At 43.5% G+C, this 18,458-nt stretch overlaps 1 protein-coding gene across 1 annotated transcript in view; it reads left to right on the top strand.

The window, feature by feature from the left end:
- Window positions 1-18,458, top strand: part of LOC110508394 (sterile alpha motif domain-containing protein 10) — a 103,005-nt gene that overhangs the window by 79,088 nt on the left and 5,459 nt on the right. The window contains exon 3 of the mRNA XM_021588899.2: window positions 1,787-1,955. Coding sequence (XP_021444574.2) covers window positions 1,787-1,955 — 169 coding nt within the window. The remainder of the gene's footprint in view (window positions 1-1,786; window positions 1,956-18,458) is intronic.

The raw sequence follows: 18,458 nt of genomic DNA, 5'->3' as shown, positions 1-18,458 counted from the left end.
CGTGGACGAATGGAGTCACATCCCTCCAATAGAGTTCCAGACACTTGTAGAATCCATGCCAAGGTGCATTGAAGATGTTCTGGTGGCTCATGGTGGCACAACGCCCTACTAAGACACTTGCAGAATCTATGCAAATGATCGTTGAAGCGGTTCTGGTGGCTCGTGGTGGCCCAACGCCCTACTAAGACACTTGCAGAATCTATGCCAAGGCGCATTGAAGCTGGTGTGGATCGTGATGGCACAACGCCCTACTAAGATACTTGTAGAATCTATGCCAAGGCGCATTGAAGCTGTTCTGGCTCGTGGTGGCCCAACGCCCTACTAAGACACTTGTAGAATCTATGCCAAGGCGCATTGAAGCTGTTCTGGCTCGTGGTGGCCCAACGCCCTACTAAGACACTTGTAGAATCTATGCCAAGGCGCATTGAAGCTGGTCTGGATCCTGGGGGCCCAACGCCCTACTAAGATACTTGTAGAATCCATGCCAAGGTGCATTAAAGCTGGTCTGGATCGTGGTGGCACAACGCCCTACTAAGATACTTGTAGAATCTATGCCAAGGCGCATTGAAGCTGTTCTGGTGGCTCGTGGTGGCCCAACGCCCTACTAAGACACTTGTAGAATCCATGCCAAGGTGCATTGAAGCTGTTCTGGCTCGTGGTGGCACAACGCCCTAATAAGATACTTGTAGAATCTATGCCAAGGCGCATTGAAGCTGTTCTGGTGGCTCGTGGTGGCACAACACCCTACTAAGATACTTGTAGAATCTATGCCAAGGTGCATTGAAGCTGTTCTGGCTCGTGGTGGCACAACGCCCTAATAAGATACTTGTAGAATCTATGCCAAGGTGCATTGAAACTGTTCTGGCTCGTGGTGGCACAACGCCCTACTAAGATACTTGTAGAATCTATGCCAAGGTGCATTGAAGCTGTTCTGGCTCGTGGTGGCACAACGCCCTACTAAGACACTTGTAGAATCTATGCCAAGGTGCATTGAAGCTGTTCTGGCTCGTGGTGGCACAACGCCCTACTAAGATACTTGTAGAATCTATGCCAAGGCGCATTGAAGCTGTTCTGGCTCGTGGTGGCACAACGCCCTACTAAGACACTTTATGTTGGTTTTCTTTATTTTGGCAGTTACCCGTTGTTGGCCATATCAAATTGAGTGATGGTGGAGAACCTTTTAAAAACTCTGTTTGTGTGGCTTATTTTATGGAATTAAAGGATGTTAGCCGATTGCCTTGCTTCAACCACTGGGCCAATCACAGGCTGGATTAATGGGAGGCATGTATGAATGTAATCCATCAGAGAGATGCTGGCTCTGGTCTGACCTTATTAACGGTCACTGACCTTATGAATGGACATATTCAACCCTGTAATTATGCCAGCTGAATAAAGGACGAGCAATGTGTGTGTGTGTGCGCGTGTGTGTGTGTGTGTGTGTGTGTATGTACATGCATGTGTGAGAGTGTAGGAGCAGGGTCGACAGCAATGTCACAGCTATCTCAACAGAGGTGACAGACACAGTCATATCTCACACAGCAGGGCCCACAGCCATCACACTGCTGGGAGCACTAAGGCAGCTGACCTGGAAGAGTCAAAGATAATACAAAGGACACACACTGTCACCAGAAATAATGTTCTCAATCACTCAGTCACAACACAGAGTACATTCACACAACAAAACATCATATCATAAAAAAAGGTTATGCTTCCTGCCATGGTCTCACACAATGTAAACATATACTGAACACACACACACACACAGTAACCCCCATGTGTGTTTCAGCTGCATCCAGGAGAAGCTTTCACTGTGTACCACACCAGCCCTACGCTGTCCAGTCTGTCCAAACCAGTGGTGCTGTGGACCCAACAGGACGTCTGCAAGTGGCTAAAGAAACACTGTCCTCACAACTACCTAACCTATGTAGAAGCCTTCTCCCACCACGCTATCACAGGTAATGTGTGGCCTTCTCCCACCATATACTATCACAGGTAATGTGTGGCATTCTCCCACCATATACTATCACAGGTAATGTGTGGCATTCTCCCACCATATACTATCACAGGTAATGTGTGGCATTCTCCCCCCATATACTATCACAGGTAATGTGTGGCCTTCTCCCACCATATGCTATCACAGGTAATGTGTGACCTTCTCCCACCACGCTTTCACAGGAATGTGTGGGACCAGTTCATGCAGGGCTCTGAAAAGGCTTATCCTGAGAAACCAAATCCCAAAAAGTTGTATAGTTCTGTTTAGTTCTGCTTCCATAGCTTAGCTTTTCAACTGTCGGATTTAGGAAGCGGGTTACAGTCTCTCACTAGCAGATGTAAAGACCATTCATGCGAGGTGAGCTAAGAAAGTGGGTTTTAGGAAGCGGGTTACAGTCTCTCACTAGGAGATGTAAAGACCATTCATGCAATGTGAGCTAAGAAAGAAGGAACTCAGTGTTTTTGGGAAAGAAAGGGAAGCCTATGTACACTTGAAGTCGGAAGTTTACAATCACTAAGGTTGGAGTCATTAAAACTCGTTTTCAACCACTCCACACATTTCTCGTTAAAGTTTCGGCAAGTCGGGTAGGACATCTACTTTGTGCATGACACAAGTACTTTTTCCAACAATTGTTTACAGACAGATTATTTCACTTATACTTCACTGTATCACAAATCCAGTGGGTCAGAAGTTTACATACACTAAGTTGACTGTGCCTTTAAATTTCTTGGAAAATTCCAGAAAATGATGTCAGGGATTTAGAAGCTTCTGATAGGCTAATTGACATAATTTGTTGCAAACCGTAGTCTGGCTTTATGTCAGTTTTGGAGCAGTGGCTTCTTCCTTGCTGAGCAGCCTTTCAGGTTGTGTTGATATAGGACTTGTTTTACTGTGGATATAGATCGTTTTGTACCTGTTTCCTCCAGCATCTTCACAAGGTCCTTTGCTGTTGTTCTGGGATTGATTTACACTTTTCGCACCAAAGTACGTTCATCTTTGTCACGGCTGGCTGAAGGACTGGAACAAGGTGCAGCATGGTAAGCGTACAGCTTAACTTTATTTAAAAAATGACACCGACAAAACGAAGAACAAAAAAAATAACAGTGACACTATGTGCCCTGAACAACTACAAAGTTAACTTCCCACAAAACAGGTGGGGGGAAAAGGGTACCTAAGTATGGTTCTCAATCAGAGACAACAATAGACAGCTGTCCCTGATTGAGAACCATACCAGGCCAAGACAGAAATACAAAAAAGCATAGAAAAAAGGACATAGAATGCCCACCCTAGTCACACCCTGGCCTTACCAAAATAGAGAATAAAAAGCCTCTCTATGGCCAGGGCGTGACAATCTTGTGGGAGCAAAACTCATGACTATGATTACATTTCCATTATTAGCAGCATCTAGGTTGTCCACTTTGAAGAGCCTAGATGCTGCTAATAATGGAAATGTAATCATAGTCATGAGTTTTGCTCCCACAAGATGAACGTACTTTGGTGCGAAAAAAATGATGTCATGGATTTAGAAGCTTCTGATAGGCTAATTGACATAATTTGTCATTTGGAGGTGTACCTGTGGATGTACTTCAAGGCCTACCTTCAAACTCAATGCCTCTTTGCTTGACATCATGGAAAACCAAAATAAATCAGCCAAGACCTCAGAGAAAAAATTGTAGACCTCCACAAGTCTGGTTCATCCTTGGGAGCAATTTCCAAACGCCCGAAGGTACCACGTTCATCTGTACAAACAATAGTACGCAAGTATAAAAACCATGGGACTACACAGCCATCATACCACTCAGAAAGGAGACACATTCTGTCTCCTAGAGATTGTGGTGGAATATTGACTCAGAAATATTACTAGAACTTGTGATTTCAAAATAGACTTTAATACAAAGTAGCAAAGTCGAGCCCCTCCATGGAAAGTCTTTATTATGAACGTAACGGTCACGCCCTGGCCTTAGTTATCTTTGTTTTCTTTATTGTTTTGGTTAGGTCAGGGTATGAGATGGGGGATTTGTGTGTTTTGCCTGGTCTAGGGTTTTTTGTATGTTTATGGGGCTGTTTCCTTTCTAGGTAGTTTGTATGTCTATGGTTGCCTAGATTGGTTCTCAATTACAGGCAGCTGTCTATCGTTGTCTCTGATTGGGAACCATATTTAGGCAGCCATATTCTTTGGGTACTTTGTGGGTGGTTGTCTTCTGTCTTTGTGTCTATGCACCAGATAAGACTGTTTTGGGTGGGGGGGGTTTTCCCCCCACATTTGTTGTTTTGTATTTAGTAGTGTTTTGTATTTTTCACGTTTATTGTCCTTATGTTGAACACTAACCACGCTGCATTTTGGTCCTCTCCTTCAACGTAAGAAAACCGTTACAGTAACAGAGCTGAGCCCCTCCATGGAAAAAACGGAATTCTCATATTACAGAGTCCTGCCTTTATAGGATTCTGTCTTTACATAACGTATAGAGTCCCCTCCCTCTATATGAAAAAAGCTCCCTTGACCTTTCTCCATCACTATCTTTTCATCTCAGTTCTTGCTTGTTTACGCCGACATCTGAAAGCTGTATAGGTTATAATGGTAGCGGGGCCCTGGTCCTATATGTTCCATTCCTAATATAGCCATTCTGCCTAAGCTCTTCAAAGTGGACAGCCTAGATGCTGCTAATAATGGAAATGTAATCATAGTCATAAGTTTTGCTCCCACAAGATGAACGTACTTTGGTGTGAAAAATGTAAATCAATCCCACAACAACAGCAAAGGACCTTGTGAACATGCTGGAGGAAACCGGTACAAAAGTATCTATATCCACAGTAAAACGAGTCCTATAATCGACATAACCTGAAAGGCCGCTCAGCAAGGAAGAAGCCACTGCTCCAAAACCGCCATAAAAAAGTCAGACAACGGTTTGCATGGGGACAAAGATCGTACTTTTTGGAGAAATATCCTCTGCTCTGATGAACCAATAGTAGAACTGTTTGGCCATAATGACCATCGTTATGTTTGGAGGAAAAATGGGGAGATTGCAAGCCGAAGAACACAATCCCAAACGTGAAGCACGGGGGTGGCAGCATCATGTTGTGGGGGTGCTTTGCTACAGGAGGGACTGGTGCACAAAATAGATGGCATCATGTGTGAGGAAAATGATGTGGATATATTGAAGCAACATCTCAAGACATCAGTTAAAGCTTGGTCGCAAATGGGTCTTCCAAATGGACGCTGACCCCAAGCATACTTCCAAAGTTGTTGCAAAATGGCTTAAGGACAACAAAGTCAAGGTATGGAGTGGCCATCACAAAGCCCTGACCTCAATTCCATAGAAAGTTTGTGGGCAGAACTGAAAAAGCGTGTGTGAGCAAGGAGGCCTACAAACCTGACTCAGTTACACCAGCACTGTCAGGAGGAATGGGCCAAAATTCACCCAACGTTTTTGGGAAGCTTGTGGAAGGCTACACGAAACGTTTGACCCAATTTTGACTCATGCAGCCAAACATACCCTTGTAAAACTGACTATCCTACCAATCCTCGACTTTGGCGTTGTAATTTACAAAATAGCCTCCAACACTCAGACTGCATCCAATTTGCTGAGCAATCACAGTGCCATCCGTTTTATAACCAAAGCCCCATATATTACCCACCACTGCGACCTGTATGATCTCGTTGGCTGGCCCTCATTACTCATTACTCCACCCCACTGGCCCCAGGTCATCTACAAGTCTTTGCTAGGTAAAGCCCCGCCTTATCTCAGCTCACTGGTCATGATAGCAACACCCACCCACAGCACCCGCTCCAGAAGGTATATTGCACTGGTCATCCCCAAAGCCAACACTTCCTTTGGCAGCCTTTCCTTCCAGTTCTCTGCTGCCAATGACTGGAACGAATTGCAAAAATCTCTGAAGCTGGAGTCTTATATCTCCCTCTCTAATTGTAAGCATCTGCTGTCAGAGCAGCTTACCGATCACTGTACCTGTACACAGCCTCTGTACACAGCCTATCTTTAAATAGCACACTCAACTACCTCATCCCCATATTATTATTTATCCTCTTGCTCTTTTGCACCCTAGTATCCTTAACTCTGTGTTGTTGTTTGTGTCACACTGCTTTGCTTTATCTTGTCCAGGTCGCAGTTGTAAATGAGAACTTGTTCTCAACTGGCCTACCTGGTTAAAGAAAGGTGAAATAAAAAATATAAAAAATTAAACAATTTAACAACTTTAACAATTGAAAGGCAATGCTACCAAATACTAATTGAGTGTATGTAAACTTCTGACCAACTGGGAATGTGAATAAATAAATAAAAGCTTAAATAAATAATTCTCTCTGCTATTATTCTGACATTTCCCATTCTTAAAATAAAGTGGTGATCCTAACTGACCTAAGACAGGGAATATTAACTAGGATGAAATGTCAGGAATTGTGAAAAACTGAGTTTAAATGTTGTTTGGCTAAAGTGTATGTCAACTTCCAACTTCAGCTGTAGATATTCATAAAAAATCAGCTGTTTCTAGCTACAATAGTCATTTACAACATGAAGAATGTCTACACTGTATTTCTGATCAATTTGATGTTATTTTAATGGACAAAAAAAAAAGTGCTTTTCTTTCAAAAACAAGGAAATTTCTAAGTGACCCCAAACTTTTAAACGGTGGTGTATATGCAGGCCTCAGCCACTACCCTGCGAGCACTTGATTCAGTATATCATGCAGCCCTCAGGTTCATAGCAAATCAGAAACGTCTAACACATCATTGTGATCTCTACAGCGCTGTTGGCTGGTCGTCATTGACCTTGCATAGGCTTAAACACTGATATACACTGATTTCTAAGGCCATGTTGGGTAAAATGCCATTTTATCTCTGTTCTTTTTTAATCAGGTCGGTAAATAAATATCAATTACGGTCCCATTTTCATTTGCTTTTGACTGTACCAAGAATTAGAACAGGTCAGGGTAGAAATAGTTTTAGTTACTCAGTTCCGTGGTCCTGGAATTCTCTCCTGAACATTTAAAAATGTGATGATCTAGTTTCGTTGGTGGAGTTTTAACACTTGATCGATGTAAATATCATAGAAGAGTGTAATTGTCTTTAGCACAGCTGTTTTTAGTCTTTTGTTTATGTGACGTTATGTGTAATTGTTGTACTGTACGTTAGTCTATGGTTAGTCTATAGTTTTGTTTAATATTGTGTTAGTTTATGTCTGAAACGGTGTTCCCCCTGCTGCTATTGGAGCAGGTCTCTCTTGGAAAAGAGATGTTATCTCAATGAGAAAAACCTGGATAAATGAAGGTTAAAAAATAGAGAGAATGCAAAGAGTGTGGAAAGCTGTTCCGGTCAGCCTCAGAGAACAACATCGACATATACACTGACTCCGTGTGTGAGTTTATAAGGAAGTGCATTGGAGATGTTGTACCCACTGTGACTATTAAAACCTACACTAACCAGAAACCGTGGATGGATGGCGGCATTCGCGCAGAAGTGAAAGTGCATTTAACCATGGAAAGAGGTCTGGTAATGTGTCTGAATATAAACAGTGTAGTTATTCCCTCTGCAAGGCAATCTAACAAATGAAATGCCAGTACAGGGACAAGGTGGAGTCGCAATTCAATGGCTCCGACACGAGACGTATGTGGCAGGGTCTACAGGAAATCACAGACCACAAAAAGAAAACCAGCCACGTCACGGACACGGACGTCACGCTTCCAGACAAACTAAACACCTTCTTTGCCCGCTTTGAGGATAATACAATACCACCGTCGCGGCCCCCTAACAAGGACTGCACCCCCCGCTCTCTCCTTCTCCGTGGCTGACGTGAGTAAAACATTTAAACGTGTTAACCCCCGCAAGGCTCCTGGCCCAGACGGCATCCCTAGCCATGTCCTCAAAGCATGCACAGACCAGCTGGCTGGTGTGTTTACGGACATATTCAATCGCTCCCTATCCCAGTCTGTTGTCCCCACATGCTTCAAGATGGCTACCATTGTTCCTGCATCCAAGAAGGCAAAGATGACTGAACTAAATGACTACCGCCCCGTAGCACTCACTTCTGTCATCATGAAGTGCTTTGCGAAACTAGTCAAGGATCATATCACCTCCACCTTACCGACCACCATAGACCCAGGTACACAGGCACAACAGGTACACAGGCAACGCAATCGCCATCACACTGCACACTGCCCTATCCCATTTGGACAAAGGGAATACCTATGTTAGAATGCTGTTCATTGACTACAGCTCAGCATTCAGCACCATAGTACCCTCCAAGCTCATCATCAAGCTGGAGGCCCTGGGTATCAACCCTGCCCTGTGTAATTGGGTCCTGGACTTTCTGACGGGCTGCTCCCAGGTGGTGAAGGTAGGAAACAACATCTCCACTTCACTGACCATCAACACTGGGGCAACACAAGGGTGCGTGCTCATCCCACTCCTGTACTCCTTACTCACCCACGACTGCGTGGCCATGCACACCTCCAACTCAGTCATTGCAGACGACACAACAGTAGTGGGCTTGATTACCAACAACGACGAGACAGCCTACAGGGAAGAGATGAGGGGGGGGGGACTCGGAGTGTGGTGTCAGGAAAGCAACCTCTCACTCAACGTCAATAAAACAAAGGAGCTGATCGTGGACTTCAGGAAACAGCAGAGGGAGCACCACCTATCCACATCGAAGGGACAGCAGTAGAGAAGGTGGCGTACACATCACAGACAAACTGAAATGGTCCACTCACACAGACAGTGTGCCGAAGAAGGCGCAACAGCCCCTCTTCAACCTTAGGAGGCTGAAGAAATTTGGCTTGTCACTGAAAACCCTGACAAGCTTCAACAGATGCACAATCGAGAGCATCCTGTTGGGCTGTATCACAGCCTGGTATGGCAACTGCACCTCCCTCAAACACAAGGCTCTCCAGAGGGTGGTGCGGTCTGCACAACACATCACTGGGGGCAAGCTACCTGCCCTCCATAACACCTACAGTATCCGATGTCATAGGAAGGCCGGAAAGATCATCAAGGACATCAACCACCCTAGCCACTGCCTGCTCACACCACTAGAAGGTAAAGTCAGTACAGGTGCATCAAAGCTGACTGAAAAACCGCTTCTATATCAAGGCCATCAGACTGCGAAACAGCAATCACTAACTCAGAGGCTGCTGCCTACATGGAGACCCAATCACTGGCCACTTTAATAAATGGATCGCTAGTCACTTTATACAATGCACTCTAAATAATGCCACTTTAATAATATTTACATATCTTACAGTACTCATATCATATGTACTGTATATACTGTATTTTATACCGTCTATTGCACCTTGCCTATGCCGCTCGGCCTTCGCTCAACCATATACTTACATGTACATATTCTCATTCACCTCTTTAGATTTGTGTGTATTAGGTAGTTGTTGGGGAATTGTTAGATTACTTGTTAGATATTACTGCACTGTCAACTAGAATCACAAGCATTTCGCTAAACTCTCATTAAATCTGCTAACCATGTCTATGTGACCAATAACATCTGCTAACCATGTCTATGTGACCAATAACATCTGCTAACCATGTCTATGTGACCAATAACATCTGCTAACCATGTCTATGTGACCAATAACATCTGTTAACCATGTTTATGTGACCAATAACATCTGCTAACCATGGGTATGTGACCAATAACACTTTATTTGAGCTGTCATCAAGGCAAAGTGTGGCATTTGAGAATCTCAAATATAAATATATTTTGATTTGTTTAACACTTTTTTGGTTACTACATGTGTTATTTCATAGTTTTGATGTCTTCACTATTGTTCTACAATGTAGAGAATAGTAAAAAAATTATGAAAAGCCCCTGAATGAGTAGGTGTGTCCAAACTTTTGACTGGTAGTGTATACTGAACCAAAATATAAAGGCAACATCACCTTGTCAGAGAGAGATTGACATGGTTATCAAAACATCACGCCAGGCCGACACGAAACACAGTTCTTATTTTAAGTGTTTCTAAAGTTCCCTATGGGATAAATCAATTATGTAAAAATGATTGAAACCAATTTCCTGTTTGACCACTAGGTTTTATTGGTATTATGACACCTCAACTGTGTTATTCTTGTTTCTCTGGTGGGGAGAGATGTGGATAAACTGTTTTTGACTTCACAGTAGGCCAGTGCTATCAGGATCCGTGGAACGTCCCTATCCTAAACCCTAACCTTAACCATAACTCTGACCCTGACCCTAACCTTTTTGTTTATTTATTTTTATTTCACCTTTATTTAACCAGGTAGGCTAGTTGAGAACAAGTTCTCATTTACAACTGCGACCTGGCCAAGATAAAGCAAAGCAGTTCGACACATACAACACAGAGTTACACATGGTATAAACAAACATACAGTCAATAATCCAGTAGAAAATATATATACAACATGTGCAAATGAGGTAGGATAAGAGAGGTAAGCCAATAAATAGGCCATGGTGGCAAAGTAATTACAACATAGCAATTAAACACTGGAATGGTAGGATGTGCAGAAGATGAATGTGCAAGTAGAGATACTGGGGTGCAAAGGAGCAAGATAAATAAATAAATACAGTGAATATATACAGGTGCAGTGATCTGTGAGCTGCTCTGACAGCTGGTGCTTAAAACTAGTGAGGGAGGTAAGAGTCTCCAGCGTCAGGGATTTTTGCAGTTCGTTCCAGTCATTGGCAACAGAGAACTGGAAGGAGAGGCGGCCAAAGGAAGAATTGGCTTTGAGGGTGACCAGTGAGATATACCTGCTGGAGTGCGTGCTACGGGTGGGTGCTGCTTTCGTGACCAGTGAGCTGAGATAAGGTGGGGCTTTACCTAGCAGAGACTTGTAGATGACCTGAAGCCAGTGGGTTTGGCGACGGATATGAAGCGAGTCCCAGCCAACGAGAGCGTACAGGTCGTACTGGTGGGTAGTATATGGGGCTTTGGTGACAAAACGGATGGCATCCAGTTTCCTGAGTAGAGTGTTGGAGGCTATTTTGTAAATTACATCGTCGAAGTCGAGGATCGGTAGGATGGTCAGTTTTACGAAGGTATGTTTGGCAGCATGAGTGAAGGATGCTTTGTTATGAAATAGGAAGCCAATTCTAGATTTAATTTTGGATTGGAGATGTTTAATGTGAGTCTGGAAGGAGAGTTTACAGTCTAACCAGACACCTAGGTATTTGAAATTGTCCAACATGGGTTGTTAGTTGTTACTGGTGGTAGCCTACATGGGTTGTTAGTTGTTACTGGTGGTAGCCTACATGTGTTGTTAGTTACTGGTGGTCTACATGGGTTGTTATTTGTTACTGGGGGTCTACATGGGTTGTTAGTTGTTACTGGTGGTATCCTACATGGGTTGTTAGTAGTTACTGGTGGTAGTCTACATGGTTTGTTAGTTGTTACTGGTGCTATCCTACATGGGTTGATGGTTGTTACTGGTGGTAGCCTACATGGGTTGTTAGTTGCTACTTGTGGTAGTCTACATGGGTTGTTAGTTGCTACTTGTGGTAGTCTACATGGGTTGTTAGTTGTTACTGGTGGTTTACATGGGTTGTTAGTTGTTACTGGTGGTATCCTACATGGGTTGTTAGTTGTTACTGGTGGTATCATACATGGGTTGTTGGTTGTTACTGGTGGTCTAAATGGGTTGTTAGTTGTTACTGGTGGTAGCCTACATGGGTTGTTAGTTGTTACTGGTGGTAGCCTACATGTGTTGTTAGTTACTGGTGGTCTACATGGGTTGTTATTTAGTAATGGTGGTAGTCTACATGGGTTGTTAGTTGTTACTGGTGGTATCCTACATGGGTTGTTGGTTGCTACTTGTGGTAGTCTACATGGGTTGTTAGTTGTTACTGGTGGTATCCTACATGGGTTGTTAGATGTTACTGGTGGTATCCTACATGGGGTGTTAGTTGTTACTGGTGGTAGCCTACATGGGTTGTTAGTTGTTACTGGTGGTAGCCTACATGGGTTGTTAGTTGTTACTGGTGGTAGCCTACATGGGTTGTTAGTTGTTACTGGTGGTATCCTACATGGGTTGTTAGTTGTTACTGGTGGTAGCCTATATGGGTTGTTAGTTGTTACTGGTGGTAGCCTATATGGGTTGTTAGTTGTTACTGGTGGTAGCCTACATGGGTTGTTAGTTACTGGTGGTCTACATGGGTTGTTATTTGTTACTGGGGGTCTTTATGGTTTGTTAGGTGTTACTGGTAGTATCCTACATGGGTTGTTAGTTGTTACTGGTGGTCGTCTACATGGGTTGTTAGTTGTTACTGGTGCTATCCTACATGGGTTGATGGTTGTTACTGGTGGTAGCCTACATGGGTTGTTAGTTGTTACTGGTGGTAGCCTACATGGGTTGTTAGTTGTTACTGCTGGTAGTCTACATGGGTTGTTAGTTGTTACTGGTGGTAGTCTACATGGGTTGTTAGTTGTTACTGGTGGTCTACATGGGTTGCTAGTTGTTACTGGTGGTAGCCTATATGGGTTGTTAGTTGTTACTGGTGGTAGCCTACATGGGTTGTTAGTTGTTACTGGTGGTATCCTACATGGGTTGTTAGTTGTTACTGGTGGTAGCCTATATGGGTTGTTAGTTGTTACTGGTGGTAGCCTATATGGGTTGTTAGTTGTTACTGGTGGTAGTCTACATGGGTTGTTAGTTGTTACTGGTGGTAGTCTACATGGGTTGTTAGTTGTTACTGGTGGTAGCCTACATGGGCTGTTAGTTGTTACTGGTGGTAGCCTACATGGGCTGTTAGTTGTTGCTGTTGGTAGTCTACATGGGTTGTTAGTTGTTACTGGTGGTAGCCTATATGGGTTGTTAGTTGTTACTGGTGGTAGTCTACATGGGTTGTTAGTTGTTACTGGTGGTAATCTACATGGGTTGTTAGTTGTTACTGGTGGTATCCTACATGGGTTGTTGGCTGTTACTGGTGGTATCCTACATGGGTTGGTAGTTGCTACTGGTGGTAGTCTACATGGGTTGTTGGTTAATACTGGTAGTCTTTGTGGGTTGTTAGTTGTTACTGGTGGTAGCCTACATGGGTTGTTTGTTGTTACTGGTGGAGGCCTACCTGGGTTGTTAGTTGCTACTGGTTGTAGTCTACATGGGTTGTTAGTTGTTACTGTTGGTAGTCTACATGGGTTGTTAGTTGTTGCTGTTGGTAGTCTACATGGGCTGTTAGTTGTTACTGGCGGTAGCGTACATGGGTTGTTAGTTGTTACTGGTGGTATCCTACATGGGTTGTTAGTTGTTACTGATGGTCTACATGTGTTGTTAGTTGTTACTGGTGGTCTACATGGGTTGTTAGTTGTTACTGGTGGTCTACATGGGTTGTTAGTGGTTAGTTGTTATGGGTGGTCTACACGGGTTGTTAGTTGTTACTGGTGGTAGTCTAAATGGGTTGTTAGTTGTTACTGGTGGTAGCCTACATGGGTTGTTAGTTGTTACTGGTGGTATCCTTCATGGGTTGTTAGTTGCTACTGGTGGTCTGAATGGGTTGTTAATTGCTACTGGTTGTAGTCCACATGGGTTGTTAGTTGTTACTGGTGGTATCCTACATGGGTCGTTAGTTGTTACTGGTGGTAGCCTACATAGGTTGTTAGTTGCTACTGGTGGTATTCTACATGGGTTGTTAGTTGTTACTGTTGGTAGTCTACATGGGCTGTTAGTTGTTACTGGTGGTAGCGTACATGGGTTGTTAGTTGTTACTGGTGGTATCCTACATGGGTTGTTAGTTGTTACTGGTGGTCTACATGGGTTATTAGTTGTTTCTGGTGGTCTACATAGGTTGTTAGTGGTTAGTTGTTACGGGTGGTCTACATGGGTTGTTGGTTGCTACTGGTGGTCTACATGGGTTGTTAGTGATTAGTTGTTACGGGTGGTCTACATGGGTTGTTAGTTGTTACTGGTGGTAGTCTAAATGGGTTGTTAGTTGCTACTGGTAGTCTATGTGGGTTGTTAGTTGTTACTGGTGGTAGCCTACATCGGTTGTTAGTTGTTACTGGTGGTAGCCTACATGGGTTGTTACTTGTGGGAGTCTACATGGGTTGTTAGTTGTTACTGGTGGTAGTCTACATGGGTTGTTAGTTGTTACTGGTGGTAGTAGACATGGGTTGTTAGTTGTTACTGGTGGTAGCCTACATGGGTTGTTAGTTGTTACTGGTGGTATCCTACATGGGTTGTTAGTTGTTACTGGTGGCCTACATGGGTTGTTAGTTGCTACTGGTCGTCTATATATGTTGTTAGTTGTTACTGGTGGTCTATATATGTTGTTAGTTGTTACTGGTGGTACCCTACGTGGGTTGTTGGTTGCTACAGGTGGTAGCCTACATGGGTTGTTACTTGTTACTGGTGGTAGTCTACATGGGTTGTTAGTTGTTACTGGTGGTAGTCTACATGGGTTGTTATTTGTTACTGGTGGTATTATACATGGGTTGTTACTTGTTACTGATGGTGGCCTACATGGGTTGTTACTTGCTACTGGTGGTATCCTACATGGGTTGTTACTTGCTACTGGTGGTATCCTACATGGGTTGTTAGTTGTTACTGGTGGGCTACATGAGTTGTTACTGGTGGTATCCTACATGGGTTATTAGTTGTTACTGGTGGTAGCCTACATGAGTTGTTAGTTGCTACTGGTGGTAGAGAAAACCCAGACTGGATCAACAACATTGGAGCTACTCTACAATACCCACCTAAATGAGTGAAAAGAAGGAAGCCTGTGCAGAATAACATTATTCCAAAACATGCATCCTGTTTGCAATAAGGCACCAAAGTAAAACAACTCTTTAAATTTTCAAGCATGATGGTGGGTGCATCATGTTATGGGTATGCTTGTCATCGGCAAGGACTAGGGATTTTTTTAGGATAAAAATAAACGGAATAGAGCTAACCACAGTCAAAATCCTAGAGGAAAATCTGGTTCAGTCTGCTTTCCAACAGACACTGGGAGACCTTTCAGCAGGACATCAACCTTAAACATAAGGCCAAAAATAAACTGAAGTTTCTTACAACATTTAATGATCCTGAATGGCGTACTTACATTTTTGACTTAAATCCGTTTGAAAATCTATGGCAAGACTTGAAAATGTCTGTGTAGCAATGATCAAAAAAAAAAAAGCTCTTCCAGACTTACCCTGACAGACTCACTGTAATCACTGCTAAAGGTGATTCTAACATGTACTGACTCAGGGGTGTGAATACTTATGTATTCTGTATTTCATTTTCAATAAATGTGCAAAATGTTTTAAACATTGTTTGTTGCTTTATCATTATGAGGTATTATATGTAGATGGATGAGAATACATTTTTTTTTAAATCTCTTTTGAATTCCTGCTTTAACTCAACAGAGTGGAATGAGTCAAGGGGTATGAATACTTTCTGAAAGCTCTGTAACTATGCAGATAGGCCTGCTATAACTGACAGAGATGTATTAATTTGAAGTAGCAGAAACCTATACAATCTGGCTAACTACCAAGCACATCCCCAGCCAAGTCAGAATCCGCCTGTCTTGCACTAACCAAACCTCCGCATGGCCTGGTGAGATTTACATTTTCACACTCCGTCTGTGACAGAATCATGTACAGCACGTGTCAAACTCAATGCCCGTAGAAGGTGGTTGAGTAAACAGCAAACAACAAAAAATCTGGAAACTGACATTAAAATGACTTAAAAGAAATTGATACTGTGTAGAAATGATAATGAACATTTATTTATAGTCTCTTCTATCTGTCCAGCTTGCTAATAGTCATCTAAACGAAAGCTAGGGAGTCAAGGAGCATAGAAAATTCAAAAAGTGATTGTAACTATTTTTAGCTCATTTGGAGGGCGAGGAAATGTAACACATTTTAAGTGCGGCACCCCGGACTTTGATTGTGGCCCGCAGGGAAATACGTTCGACACCCCTGATGTACAGAATCAGTGTGCGTGTTTGTGTGTGTGTGATAGGCCTACGAACCCAGGGGCATGGATTCGGACTCAGTCAAAAACATTTCAAACCAGACAGTAGTTTATGTACAGTAGGCTACAAATGTCATATCTTAATTTGATCATTCTGTCATTGCAGAGCATTTTTGCTGCACTGCAGGAAATTCAAATGATCCTCATGATTTACATAGACAGAAAACTGCAGGTTTTCAGTGAATTTATCACTAGATCTCAGACATAAACTACATCCTACTGTAGCCTATGAAAACGAATTTCCCGTTAGGAATGATCCCTTTTTTACATTTGTATAATCGAATCCTCCTGCTGCAGGATTATTTCACTCCTGATGAAACTGGTCAAATTAAGATCCGACATCTGTAGGCCTTAGGGAGGGGCCAACTGGTTTGATATTGTATGAAGCTGCCACACAGGGCATTTTATGATCTCTTGAATTTGTAGTTAAGTGTCATTTTTTGTGGCTTACATGACGGGAATTTTTCCACCAATTTGGTGCCTTTTTAAATTATTTTTATTTATTTTACCCCCCTTTTTCTCCCCAAATTCATGGTTTCCAATTGTTAGTAATTACTATCTTGTCTCATCGCTACAACTCCCGTACGGGCACGGGAGAGACGAAGGTCGAAAGCCATGCGTCCTCCCAAACACAACCCAACCAAGCCTCACTGCTTTTTAACACAGAGTGCATCCAACCTGGAAGCCAGCCATGTGTCAGAGGAAACACTGTGCACCTGGCGACCTGGTCAGCGTGCACTGCGCCCGGCCCGCCACAGGAGTCGCTGGTGTGCGATGAGACAAGGATATCCCTACCGACCAAACCCTCCCTAACCCGGACGACACTAGGCCAATTGGAAGAAGTATAGGGACCCGCTCAGTTTTCCAGATTTATTGAATTATCCATGTGGTCTGTATTAAAGGGCACTCAATTTAATATAACAGGCTTAAATTCAATATTGGTGCACAATTTCTACTTAAAATATCAAAGGATGCAAAAGGCCCTGTTTTAGTGGGACAAGGCTTCTATCTAGTGTTCTTTTCCCTTCTCTCTACTCCTTCTATTTGAGGGCTATGCCCTGAAGGCCATTATTAGGCTCTGTATTAATTATGTCGGAGGGGAATTGGATTGGAGCTCTTTCATCTGCTTTGTCTCATTTGTACACAAAGGAACCAAGGGCAGCGCTTTTCTAGGGCACCTCGTTTCTGGGGGCAGGAAGGAGAGACCCACTGGTTGGGGTGGGAGGGAGAGGGTTGCACAGAGAGGTGTGTATGTGGGCTGAAATCACCTAAACTCAGAAAATACGTAGTTTAAAGAGGAACACAATCCCTCACATGGACATAGAGCAGGAACAACGCCCCTGACGCACACTCTCTCTCTCGCTCTCTCTCTCTCTCTCTCTCTCTCTCTCGCTCTCTCGCTCTCTCGCTCTCTCGCTCTCTCGCTCTCTCTCTCGCTCGCGTCCTGGTCTGGCTGCTGTCCTCTTGGGTCCCTTATAGAATGAGTGTTAGTAGAACAGTAAAAGGCTACCTGTGTTGCTTGTGTATAACGCTGACAGCTGGTGTAAGTGATGTCATCAAGGGGATATGGGGACCCATATCCATAAGGGGACCCAATGCCTTGTCCAGTGTAAAGGGAGATAAGACAGAGAGAGTGGTGGATAACACAGAAATCTTATCAACTAGCCTGATAACTTCTATACTAGGTATGGAGGGAGGGAGAGAAGAGATGAGTTGGATGTATCTGCCAGCTCTGAGATCAGAGGCTTGTTTTTGTTTTGTATTGTCACTTGCTCGCAAGCCAGCGTGCAACTATGTGTGTGTGCCTGTGACTACGTGTGCGGTTGTGTGGATGACTGTGTGTGTCTATGCTGGGTTTTTGCCCTATGTCAATGGATTCCTGCACTCTCAATGATTGAAGGACAATCCCTACCGTTCGGGAAGTGTGCATAACGTATGTGTCGTCTCTGGTCTCTGTGTTTCTGTGTGTGTGTTTGTCATCCCCTCTCTCTCCCCGTGTAAAGCGGATGCTTACTGTGATTAATGGTATGTTAAATGTGTGTGGCCCTGGGAGTCCAACACCTTGGTGTTCTATTTGAGACACCCTCAGTAAATCATCTGGCTGAATAAACATCACTGAGCTGTCCTGCTCGCTGTCATTAATTTAACGACTCGTGGGTAAAGAAGAGAAGACACAGTTAACGCCTAGCTATAAATCAGCAGGAATAACAGCATATACACACACACACACACGAGTTTGGAGGGTACTATGCTGAGCTGTAGTCGATGTACAGCATTCTCACATAGGTATTCCTCTTGTCCAGATGGGTTAGGGCCGAGAGAGACAGAGAGAGACACACACACACACACACACACACACACACACACAGACAGCACATGCATCTGTACTCCATTACACACACAAAGGAAAAGCACTGCCTACATTACAAATGTCACGCAATTCCTCCTGATTCTGGTACTGAGGCTCAAACCCAGGACCTCTGCCATGCTAGCACACAAGACTGCCCTCCCAAA

Source organism: Oncorhynchus mykiss, chromosome 28, assembly GCF_013265735.2.
Source record: "Oncorhynchus mykiss isolate Arlee chromosome 28, USDA_OmykA_1.1, whole genome shotgun sequence".
Classification (NCBI taxonomy): Eukaryota; Metazoa; Chordata; class Actinopteri; order Salmoniformes; family Salmonidae; genus Oncorhynchus; species Oncorhynchus mykiss.
Note: the sequence above shows the minus strand (reverse complement) of the source record. Positions and strands in the feature narration are given on the sequence as shown.